The sequence below is a fragment of the Anas platyrhynchos genome, chromosome 3 (genome assembly GCF_047663525.1).
Source record: "Anas platyrhynchos isolate ZD024472 breed Pekin duck chromosome 3, IASCAAS_PekinDuck_T2T, whole genome shotgun sequence".
Taxonomy (NCBI): domain Eukaryota; kingdom Metazoa; phylum Chordata; class Aves; order Anseriformes; family Anatidae; genus Anas; species Anas platyrhynchos.
In genome coordinates, this window is record NC_092589.1 from 26,100,723 (window position 1) to 26,113,521 (window position 12,799).

Consider the following 12,799-nt stretch of genomic DNA (forward strand, 5'->3'; position numbering starts at 1 on the left):
GACATTTCAGGTCACCAGCAGCAGAAAGCAACTAAAGTTAACGGAGGCCAGAATGAATGTCTGAAGTGAACATCGCTAACATCTGAAGAGTGAGCACTGGCTGCTGAACGAGCTGCTGATGGCATAAAATTATAACAGCTTAATTCCAAACTGTAGTACATTTTGAAGAATTATGAAATTAGGAGAGCTTTTCTCACAGCAGTGCTATTTTTTCCCCCTCAGGTTTTGTCCAGTAATAGAGTATCCAAAATAGCTGGCAATCGTGTTGATAACTGAAGAGCTACTAGGACTGAAGCCAAGGCTACAATTCAGACCTAAAGAGATTGAGACACTCACTAGGAAGCCCAAGGCTAGAAAGATTTTTCTGACCCTTTGTCATGTTTATGATATTCCCTGTTGCACATTTTCTACAAAAAAATAATATGTATATACATATATTTATATATGTATATTGGTACTCACCCATCACAACAAAACTCAGAACATTAGCAAATTTAATTTGTCTGATTATATTTGTTTGTAGTGGGCTTTAGAAGCCCTTTCATCTCTCAGTGAGACAGAAATCTACCTATACCACACAGAAAACCTATACCTTCCTCCTCAAAATTAAAACAAACCTTGCAATGTATTCGTAGTTTTTTTCCTCTTAGTCCAAATAAATGCAAAGATGACATTTCTACACAACTAAGAAGCAGTTTTTCTAAAATCTGTGTTGCCAAACGCATTAGTGAAACAGGAAAACTGAGTTTGCACCAAACAGTTGTGAGCAAGCAACTTGTCTGGTCAATCAAAATGTCAGAGAAACAGTCTTTATTTCCATGCAGAAGCCTGCAGACACCAGTTAAGATCCTGTCAGTCTTAACTAAGCAATTCCTGGATATGAACCCTCAAAATCAGCACTTTAAATTGGTATGATTATACCTCTAACAGAGGAGAAATATGTTTACTCTAGGACTGGCACAGTATTTATCATACTCCATCCCCATGGGGTAATTCTTCCACATTAAGACACGTAATTTCATCTCAGTGCACTGATCAGCATGACTGAGAGGAATGTCCACAACTACCCATAAATTACAATTAAGTGTGGTGAGGCCAAACCACATCTCAAGAAGCATCAGAAATCCAGATCTCAAATCCAAACCCCAATGCTGGGCAAAGCGGATTTTTCAGATTCAAATCCTAATGAGCAAACCAACAGGAAGACAGAAAAATATCCATGGGCTTTCCAAATGATTAATTGTGTGGATGTTATGTACAGCGCTGCTCTCAATGGACAGAACAGAGGAGGATGTGTTGGTGTCTCAGTCTCAACGGCATCTGAGAAATTTAAAGAGGTCTGACACAAATGAAATTAAAGGGACACAAGTTCATCAATAGCAAAATGAAGCAGATCCCACTATACACAAGTAGTTAGCAATAGCACAAAGAAAAAATATCCTGATACGATAAGGGCATGGATTTGAGTAACAGCATCAAAAAGCAAGCAGAAACATTTGGTTTTAAGTATTTGGAAGACTTCCACTATCAGCCATCAGCACTTGGAGTGGAAAAGGAAGGGAAACGCCATATTTGTGTCACAGCAGTCCTTCCTCCGGGATTTTACTCCAAACCACAAACCAAGTAAAAGAGAACAAGAAAAAATAGCCAGCAACAAAAATAATTCATAAGCGGGGAAAAGTAACAGCATGTGGGCCACTCAGCAATATTCTTCAAAGGAAGATGAAAGAGAGGACAATTTAAAATGCATGTCCAGTGTAGTACCTATATGGTCAAGCAAAATTTTGGCCTGCTGCTGTGACTGTAGAATTCCAAACTATTCCTTCTGTCAGGATGACAAACTTACATCAAAAACACATGGCTTTATAAAAGAGCTGGGATGTAATTGTGTATTGCTGGCACAATCTCTAGTATCCTTGTGAAGTCAGTCCTTCCAAAGTCACATATCAATTCCTTCAGAATAAGTACAAATAATTTAACATTTAGAAGATACGGTATTTAATTCCTGCAAGGTATTCAGTATTTCATTTCATGCAAGTTACCAACAAGTTTGAATTGGCTTTTGAGTAATGCCTCAGCAGCAGACTTTGCTTTTAAGGAATGCAAGTGCTGGCTTCTGCTATCCAGCCTAACATTCAAAACGCAGCCTAACATTCAAAATAATGAACAGAACCTTTCCAAAAACTGCATCAGCAAACAGGGACGTTGCCAATTTCTGGGCAATAGACAGAGATGTTTACAGTAGGTACAAAGGCTACCCCAAATAAAGGGTAGGCTCCTTCATCAACTTTCCTAGCAGTATACTTAAGCAACAACCACGTGGATACCACTCTGTAGCACTGATCGCCAGCTCTATAAACCAGGTGGGGAGGGAAATCCATATCACCTTCTACTAATATCTACAGGTTATTAATGAAAGAACACATTTGCCCCGGGTCTTACCCTCCAGTTTCCACTACATATTTAAATAATGAAGGATAATCTCATGTGCTGGGTCTGACCAAAAGAGAGAGAAAGAAGCCTGAGAAAAATACTTTGGCCACAATACTCAGAAAAAGACAGACCAATCAGCAGGTAAGATAGGAAGAGAGAAGTGTAAATCTGTCTCCCATTTCTTTCTCAGTTATCCTGTATTTAATATTTGATACAGGGACAGTCATTTATTTTCTGAACACAGGCTGGAAGTCACTGAGGGTGTGCAAACATGTCTCTGTGGCAGTGAAGGAAAACAAGATTTTGGAATCAGGCCACAGACACTGAACAAATGTCTTGTCACCTCTTCTTTTCAAAAGAAGAACCAGAAAAAAAAATCAGTTAAGGTCTTTGATATATTCACACATTCTAAGTTAACCAAATTTATAGGAATTAGAGCAAGGCTCATGTTTTTATTTCTAGTTGCCAACCTCACAGCAAGGTGGTAGTGTATGTTTGTGCTGTGAAAATTTAATCACGGGCACAGCTGCAACATCCCAATTCCTGTTTCTGAGAACCTCTCTTAATTGAGGTGTGTACTACAGAGTTTACAATCTGTATAACTGATGCTGTGCTTTTGCATATAATTGGCCACAATTCTATGCCTGATCATAGGCTAAAGTCAGCCAAGATACCAACACATTATCACAATGACTGGATGCTTTTCTCAAGCAATGCCAGACCTCTCTGGCATCCTCTTGAAGGTACACTTCCTCTTGAACACTAGAGTCGAGTTTTACCGAAAACTTCCACCACACGGAGAGCTTTAGCTCTAATGAACTGCATTTACACTGAACATCAAACATTGTTTTACCGGCTTACAAAGTTTTCCCAAATGTTCCTGGGGTCTGTTAGCTTCATCTTTAGCATTTGTTTGGCATTAGGCACCAATTCCTCCACTGCTCTTCCCAAACAGCAGTACACACATTATAAAGAAGCTATTTTAGCTTCTCTTTGCTATTCAGGTGGCAGTACAAGAGTGGCACTTCTGTGCAGGAGCAGCAGAATGAACAGCTCTGACCAGAGCTGCTGAGCCTGCTCCCATGCACGCTGAATTCAGAGTGGCAAGTCCTAGTCACACGAGAGGCACTGCACGTGGCTCCACAGTCAGCAGAAAGACAGCAAATGGAAAGGAGGTAGGAGGGAGGAAAAATAAGGAAACAACTTTTCCTGTAGGGCAAAAGAGGTGTCAAAGGAAAACAGATGAAGTCAAGAATGGTGAATAAGAGTGGAGATCAATAAAAGTAACAGAAGTTACAGTAGACAGCATGCTCATGGATCTCTTGTTAAGGTTTAAACACTCCCTTACATGGTAAGAGACTGCCACGTTACCCTGCATAGTTCTTCCATTCATTTGGCATAATTCAGAGTAAGAATGCAGCCGGGTCTCAGGCACAGAAGAGGAGCTCTGCTGCGGAGCCATCTGACCAGATACAGCTCTAGAAGGCTGGGCTTTATCTAGAGAAGTCACTTGGAACCATTTTCTGCCCGATTGTCTCTTCAAAAGCAAACAGAACAGCCCAGGCTTTTATCCTTGCATGGGTGACAGACCTCTCTCAGAAAAACCCCACAGGCATTTCCCAAGCATCAGACCACCACCAATTTCACTCCTCTCGTTTGCTGTTTGAGAGTCCTGCAGGACCTGCAACATCAACATAGAACAAAGAGGAAGGAGGGAACAAAGGCAGTAACAAACGCAAGAGCTAGAGATGGCAGCCTCAAAGAAGTATATCCAAAGCTTTAGAAGAAGCGTGTAAACAGGCTAGCATGTACAGTACGCTGAATTTAACCTGATTGTGTCAGCTGTTATCTAAAAGACCAAAGAACAGTAACTGTGACTTCAGTCACACGCACCATTATGAATCAGGTTATGTATTATTGTTGTGAGCTACCTTTCACTTTATGCCTTGAAAAAACACCCAAATCCACACTAAAGTGAGTGCTCACCAAGCTTATGAACATATACATATCCACATTTCTAATTGTAGAAGCTCTCATGTGACCCATATGCAGTTATATACTTCCTGAAGGTTTTCAAGCCAACCTCTGTTTAGACCGACTGAAGGGGCAGTAGTTGGTCTAAAAGATGGCTACTGTAACAACAAATAACACTGTAATTAATTTGATGCTTAATCCATGCTTCTGAAATTACCTTGGCTTCTTCCACAGCTGGTATGTGTAAAGTGGATAACAGGACAAGAGAGCACATCCATGTCAGGAGCGAGATCTGAAACTGAGCCACAGCAAACGAAATAGCTGCGTATAGCAAGATGACCGCAAAGCCCTTGATTCCTAATAGAAACCAGCAGGCAGCCATTCCATACACCATCAAGCACCATGGTTTATACTGTTCGGAAAAAAAAAAAAAAAAGAAAAAGAACAATTAACAATTTTTAAACTTTATTTCTAAAGCAAAAAATACATGTACTGTTCTATACAGAGTAGAGTGGCAGGCTTTCTGTTCACATAGCTAACTAGAACACACAGAAATTCACCACTGTAAGTTAAATACATACATACCTTCTCCATGAAGAGTCTGCACATTTGTGATACCAGCAGATGACCAGCCAGAAGCCACAGTATACGTTCCCTTCCCCATTCAACCCAGTAGCTCCACTCAAAATCCAGGGGATCCTGGGCACACAAGAGAATTGGTAAATGTGCCTAACCGCAAAGCCATATTCTTAAAGGTCAACAAAATGTCTCAGTAACATACGAGGTCCATTATCCAATACCACAGAACTTGATCACGGAAGAATCTTTTGTTTAAGCAATCCTGTCTGATTGTTTACAGTGGTGAGCTCCAACAACTCCGTTTTGACTTCAAATGCCCTAAAATCCACAGAAAGACGTGGAAGAGCAGAGGGGCATTGCCAGCACAGAACAAGAAGTGCACTAAAGGGAGCTGATACCTGCCCCACCTGCACACAAAATCAACAGCAGCAGGAACCTGCAGGGCCCCAGGTGCAGCATGAAAACACTGCCACTGACAAAATACGAGGTTGCAGATGGCCTAGACCCCAAGTTAATTTCAAAGTACGTAAGCTCTTAAGCGTTCCCATGACAGGGAGATACATATTCCACTTCTTTCTGCAGGACAGGCTCCAGATCACTGGATAAATTAATCCAAAGTTTCCTTGTGCTGCTGCATGCTCATGAGCAGATTATCAGAAAAGAGATAGTTGAGCAAGAATGAGTGCCAGGCACCTTAAGTATTTGCCTGAACTCTTTCTTTTGCTGAAACCTATTGAAAACAACAAAATCAAGACATGCTCTCAACAGGAGGCAAGCACATGGCCCACACACTCCTCAGGGTTGCTTTTGAGATGGCCTGATTTAACAGAAAGGTAGGCAGTGCAAAGGAGCTGCAAACAAAAATAAGTAGGATGGTGCCAAGGAAACCCTGCCTGGTTACAAGTGTAGGCAAATCACATGCAACCAGATCAATTCACCATGTTATCCAACCTGGACAGCACAAAGGAATATGGAGTACCAACCACTACTTCTATTCCCAGAAGAGAGGGCAATAGATAGGTGAGAAAAGGTGAAAGTGAAACCAAGTCCTGACTGCCATACGTGCATACCTAGACTTTTCTGAGGAATAAGGAAACTAGCTTGGCAAACTTACAGTTTGGATGAAACAACACCTTGCTCTAAGATGATTTTTACTCACTGTTTCAATAAAGCCTAACTGTGACCAGGTGAAGCCAGGTCAGCTTGAAACTCCTGAAACATGCAAATATCATTTTAAGCTAGATAAAAGGGATCAGCTGGCAGCCCCCACTTCCCTGCTAAAAGTTAGGACTCACAAACACACACAGCTGCCTGCATGACTAGACCTAAATTCAGCATCTCATACACTTCCAATCTCCAGAATATTTTATGGCTTTCTGGAAAGCACCTGTAGAGGGGCCCATAACAATGGTGACAATGGGCCTAAAAACCAAGATAACTCCACAGATATGCATTTTTAGCCTCGTTTAAATCACCTTCAAAATTAATTGCATGGTGAATTTTCTTCAAAAAGAAGTGGGGTGTGTTATCTGGGATTTAGTTTGTCTTAAAACAAAAACACGTTTCTTTAAACATGAATGCTTCAAAATCTGTTCTCCTCTATGGGGGGGGGGCTACAGGTCAATCAAGGGTGCAACTATTGGTCACTGATGTTACACATTACCCAAACAGCCAGATGACATGAAAAACGGAAAAAAGGCTGGAGGAAATGTAAATGATGATCAAAGCCGTGAAGGCCAAGTAGCAGCACAGAAGATTATTAAGTGATATTACTAATGAGTAACACTCAGACCAGCAACCAGAAAAAAACTGCCATTATGGTGCTTAAATCTAGATATGCCTGGCAAATCTTTTTCCTCATTAGAAATAAACAAAGGAAATTAACTATGACTGTGAAAATCTGTGAAGTTACTGTGAATTTCTGAGGCTAAATTTGTACCTCTGGTGAACAAAAGTCACTTTTGGAGCTGTTTTGTTAGCATTATTTCCATGTTATTGAAAGGTAGTTCAGGTTAGCCTAGGTCACAGAGGAAAAGGTGCTGGAAACAAGAAACTAACAGTGCTTATGTTATATCACTCCACCCCTCCAAGAAAAATAAACCTGCTTGATCCCACAAAAGAGCAGAACATCAGAAAAAGCAGATTAAGTACCACGGTATCTCTCGTCTTGGAGGCACTTATCTGTTTATTTATACATTAAGAAAAATAGACAGTGCCTGTGCTTTGAGTTTTTTTGTCTTGTTCCTCACAGAGCTTTGGACTCTGGAGTCTACGGGAGTCTGGCTATGGAGGGAGAAAAATGTGTCAATGAAACAGGAAAAACATTAAAACACTTAGCAGTAAAGTTTCCATACAAAGTACCAACACAGGAAAGAAAAGCCCAACAAGAAGCACAGTAAATTGTTCTATGATCTCTGCTTCCAGCAAAACACTGCTCAACACATCAACTTACTGCAAGGAGGACTTTAAGGAACTGCAAGGACAGAAGCTTGCAGCAAATCAACACAAGTGCTGGTAATGTTCATTATTCCTACCTTTATTATTCCTACCTTTTTAAGGCCCCAAAACAGAGTCCCCTGTTCCAGTCCGAAGTTTCTGTCAATGTCACCTTCATATTCTACAAAGAATAATAAATCTTCATTAATGACATAATCCTAAAAAAAGAAGCAAGGGTCAGCAACAGGGCACTCTGCTTCTAAATAGCAACAAATTCCCCTCATCTTCACAGCTGTGGATGCTTAGAGCTGGGGAAAGGAAGATGTCTGCAAGGAAGGAACTCTGACGTGAAGCCAGCACCGTTTCCTCCTTCCCACTAGGCACAAAGAAGAGGCCCCTCTATAGCCAGATCCTGGACTTTGACCTCTGCTCGTCCTGAGCCTTTGGATAAGGAATGCTACCACAACAGGGGGAATTAACCCCAATATGCACCTAAAGAATCGTTTTCTGGTTCCCCCTTCCTCATCCCCACCCATCAGGCATTTACACATTTGCCTAAGTTTCCCCCAGCGCCTCCTCACCTCTAAGCTGAACATTTACCATCTCGCATAAAAAACAATATTAATTTAAAACGATAATTAGTCTAAAATAATAAGCAGAATAGACACAACAGAAAGCTGAGCTTGAGTCATTTAACACACAAGACCTATAATAATCATAATTCCTTATCTTTTAGGACTGTTTGATATCTCCCTCTAGTGGAAAAGGAAGACGTGGGACGTGAAGGCAACTTATAAAAAGTGTGCAGTAAAGCTTTTCAGTGAACAAGCCTCAACCATCAGTTTCAATGAAGCATTTTGACTTCTTCACGGGTGCAAAAACGCACGCATACCCCGGTGTGCATTTATCAAGTACTCGCCCACTCCGGTGGGAGTGCATTTCTGGCTTTACTGCCACTAACTTGCACATTTGGAAGGCAGCAAGGTTAGTTAGCACAGCACACCTTGCTCATTAAAGCCTAGCACGACGCAGCACACAGTTTGCTAACTAGGGGTTATTCTGCATTAAGTAACAGCCACTTCGTTACCATTACTGTATGAATGTGATGCACTGGGAGGCGCACAGCCCACAGGTGCCAGGTCTTTTCCTAGGAAAGCCTGAGCTTCAAAGGTGTCCATCACTTCTGTCCTGAGTGCCGAGGTACCATCACCGAGGGCACTCCCAGCGCTTTGGGCACAAACTTTTAACACGCTTAGAGCCGCAGCCCCGGCAGCACGGGCAGCTCGCCAGCGGTTGCTTTCAGGCTGCCAGCCAAAGCACCGATGCTTTGGGGCGCGGGGGAAGAAGCAGGGGAGACTTACTGTGCGAAACTCGGTGCACCTCATAGAAAGAATACAAGTGGGAGCCGACCGTCAGGCACAGGTAGGCGGCCATCTCCCAGCCCGGCAGCACCCCCAGCCCCGCAGCCGCGCTGCCGTCCATCGCCCCGGCGGCAGCTCCGCGGCGAGCCCTTAAAATCAGCCGGGCAAACACCGAGGCAGCCCGGCACCGAGACTTCCGCGGAGCTGCGGGCGGACACAGCCCTCGGTGGAGCCCGGCGGCCCCTCCCCGCGAGGCTCGGGGCTTGCCTCACGGCTCCCCACGCGTGCCCGCGGCCATCTCGCATCGCCCCTGCCCCCCTCCCCGTCCCGGTGCCCCCGCTGCCGGGCTGCGGAGCGGACACCGCGGCCTGGCCCGGCCCCGCCACGCTTCCGGCTCCGGGGCTGCAGCTCCGCCCCGGGACCGGCCGCTGGAGGCTCCCGCAGCGGGGCCAGGGCTCCCCGCAGCGGGTTGCGGGAGCCCAGGGAGCCCCCAGAGGGGCTGGGGAGGACGGGGGGTGTCGGGGAGAAGGGGGGCTGTCGGTGAGATGAGGCGGGCTGAGGTGGTGCTTGGGAGGATGCTGCTCGTGTCTCGCCATCACGTAACTCAGTCACGGAAACGTCGCTGCCTTCCGGCGTGAAATATGCAGTAGATGTGTGGTGGACATTGCCTCAGTCGCTGCCACAAGGCTGGTCTCCTGTCCCATGGCTCTCACCTACTTTTGCTCCCCTTTCTGGCTGAAGATGCCTGTAGGGATGCAAAGCACCCGTCTCCAGTTTCAGGTGGCATTTTATGTCCCTGTCCTACCTGCACCTCTCAGCAGGTGTCAGGGACTCTGCTGTTCCTGGGGAATCGTTTGTGTTGCTCACTTACAATCACAGAATCATTAAGGTCCGAAGAGACCTCCAGGATCATCTGGTCCAACCATCCCCTTACCACCAGTGTCACCCACTAAACCGTGTCCCACCTTTCCTTAAACACCCCCAGGGACGGTGACTCCACGACCTCCCTGGGCAGCCCATCCCAATACCTGACTGCTCTTTCTGAGGAGAAATGTCTCTTCATTTCCAACCTGAACCTCCCCTGGCACAACTTTAGGCCATTCCCTGTAGTCCTATCACTAGTTATCTTTGAGAAGAGGCCGATCCCCAGCTCCCCACAGCTTCCTTTCTGGTAGCTGTAGAGAGCAACGAGGTCTCCCCTGAGCCTCCTCTTCTTCAGACTAAGCAACCCCAACTCCCCCCAAAATATAACAACGTTTGCATAACAGCACCAGAATACCACCACTGTTAAATTTATTCAGAATTCCTACAGTACCTTAGCAGTTCTGGCCACTAAGGGTCAGTAAAGCTTATATTTTCCTACAGTTTTGTGGTTTCTCTTTGACAGCATGAAGTCAGTGCAGAGAGAAGGCCCTCTAGATGGCTGCATAATACAAACTGTATGTGTGTAGAAGCGGTTTTGCCACTTTAAAATGGGAAGAGGTTACATCTTGTACATCAGGTTACATTGAAAATGACATCTTTTTAATTAGTAATATGGTGACATCCAGGGGGCCATGCATATTCTGTGACCGTGTAAGCTGCTCTGCTTTCATAAAGTTCACTGCCAAGCTAATTGACCAAGAACACCAACAAACTCTGACAATGGTCCCATCTGGAAGATTTTCCTGTCTGGACTTCTAAATTAGATGAGATTTTTTTTTCTTTCCACATTTATTCAAGCGATTTTATATAGTAAAATGTGAGAAGAATCTCAATGAATGACTTTGCAAGACTAGCTGTAAACTAAGCTGTTGAACATAGCTGGCATGAGCTACATACCGACACAGCCCTTGCAGTTTTGGATGGCACGAATAAGAAGAGAATCCTGCTGTTGCGATAGTCAGTGACAGGCAGTTGATGAACTAGAAAGCCAAAACCTTAAAAAGTGATACCAGAAAGCCCCACTTACAATTTGATCAACAAGAATGTGATTATTTTTTTTTTTTTTAAACAGAACAATGCTGGAAGTGCTTCCCTGGGACTTGAGGAAGACAAATGCGGTTATCTTTTCTGCTTGAGGTGTTTTACCACTCCTACTCATTGCCAGAAGGGCTACAGGGTGCAGAGGTAACAACCTGCCAGAGATCCACGTCCCTCTTCATGATTGGGAGTCAGCAAGAAGGCTGACTGCTGTCACCTTGATGAGAGGTGTAGTGCCAACCCTCCTGCAGATCTGTCAAGGCCTCACTATAAGAGAGAGCCCATCTTTAGTACACGTCCTTGTCACCTTTTTTATTTCCGTTTCTTCTGAAGCTGATATATGCACTTGAGTTTGAAGTGTTGATTTTTAACTGTGAAGTTCAAATGCTCTTTGAGTCTCCCTTTCTTATGTGATGCCACTGTAGATGTGATCATCAGAAGCTAAAATAAATAAATAAATAAAATAACAAAATAATCCAGAATTAAGAAGAAGAGAGAGAGCAGATCTTTTAACAGGGCCCTTACTATTGAATTTCTGTGCAGGTTTTCCAGAGGTGAGCTCCTTGTAGAGCAGTTACTAGGGCCTCTTCATGACCATGGTGAAGGGACAGGGTGGGGGAGTAAAAGACAATGAGGTGGGAAAAAAGGCATTCTGCCCCTGGGAAAAAAAAATAAAAAATAAAAATAAACCAAAGCTCCTGTGTTGGGGAAAACCTTTTTTTTTTTTTTTTTTTTCAACTTGTAATTTCTAAAATTAAATTAAGAAGTCAGAGTGAGTGTTTATGAATTCAGCAGTAGAGTCCTCATGCAGGCTAAATCACTGGGGTTCTTGTTTTTCTGAATACAAATTCCACCCGAGAACTACAAGCTGTGCCCTAGAACTTACCTTTGTGGGTTTATATATCACAGCGTTGAGCTGAGCCTCTTGTTTTCATTCATCCTCTGTAAATCATATGGTAATACCCCATGCACCCAACATCTTAATGATGGGACACAACCAGCATCTACTGAGAGTCTGCATATTAGAAGCTCAGCAGCATACAGGAGGATTAGCTACATACATTTTAAAGAAATAACAAGTGTGACAAGAAATCTCCATGTAGCAAAACAGCAGTATTAAAAATGGGGAAAGTCAGAAATATAAAAGGTGTGGTATTTACAAAAAGAGCCAACTGAGTCTTCAATAGCCAAGTTAAATACAACATAAGTGGGGTTAATGCGAACCCTCCCTCAAGAGATCTCAGGCACAAAGTTACGAATTCTAGGGAGAAAACACGTAAGTTTGCCCTTTTTTGTCTTGTTTTGCTTGGCTTTGTGAAAAGGAAACATTACACTATAGTCTTGCAGATACTCCCCTCTTTACAGGTTTCTCTCTCCTCTGACTCCCAGCCTCCGAACTGGGAAATGCAAAGAACATTTTTTTTTTTTTTTTTCCATCACTTTTAGCAACATACATGTATATGCAGACATTATTTATAAAGAGATACTTGCAATCATAAAGTCAGTGTTTCTGTGCACACAGATAAAATCATTTTGCTGGTTTCTTTTTAATGAATCCCTTGCATCTTCAAGAACTTGTTTCATGCTTTATGGCTGGAAAATTACCATCATGCTTCTGACTGGGGATTCATAAGATTACTTATGGAAAAATACAGCAAATTAATACAGTATTGTAACTAAGCAGTTTACCACTGGATTCATGCTGAACATCTCAGAGGTTTCCTCATAAACACACCACATGCCTTGATAAACCTAAGCCCTGAAAACCGTAGCTCCTGGTCAGAGCCTTCAAGGGATTTCATTCCTCATTACTTGAATGAATTCCTCATTCCTTCCAGTGAAAGCAGAACTGTAAGCTGAGTCCTTGTCCCCACCTGGACATAGGGTTTACTCAGGTACAGTTACTGTAGCTGGGATGAAGTTCAGCTGTGCTACTTTGATCATGCTTGAGTCTTAGCAGTCCCTGCACAGCTTGCCCCCTTTTATAGTCAGCTATTAAACACAAAGCTGTGTTTTGCTTTGCTTTGGTTTTCAGCATAATATTCTTTAAATAC

At 43.3% G+C, this 12,799-nt stretch overlaps 1 protein-coding gene across 2 annotated transcripts in view; it reads right to left on the bottom strand.

Annotated features, from left to right (window-relative positions):
• HHAT (hedgehog acyltransferase) overlaps positions 1–12,799 on the bottom strand; it is a 207,438-nt gene that overhangs the window by 156,028 nt on the left and 38,611 nt on the right. Inside the window, exons 1-4 of one of the 2 annotated variants that reach the window (XM_027453000.3) lie at positions 8,784–9,175; positions 7,536–7,603; positions 4,993–5,106; positions 4,625–4,819 (exon numbers count right to left, since the gene is read on the bottom strand). In XM_027453000.3, coding sequence (XP_027308801.3) covers positions 4,625–4,819; positions 4,993–5,106; positions 7,536–7,603; positions 8,784–8,904 — 498 coding nt within the window. In that variant the 5' untranslated portion in view covers positions 8,905–9,175. Of the gene's footprint in view, positions 1–4,624; positions 4,820–4,992; positions 5,107–7,535; positions 7,604–8,783; positions 9,176–12,799 lie in introns of those variants that run through there. The other variant, XM_027452998.3, reaches the window with a different exon arrangement.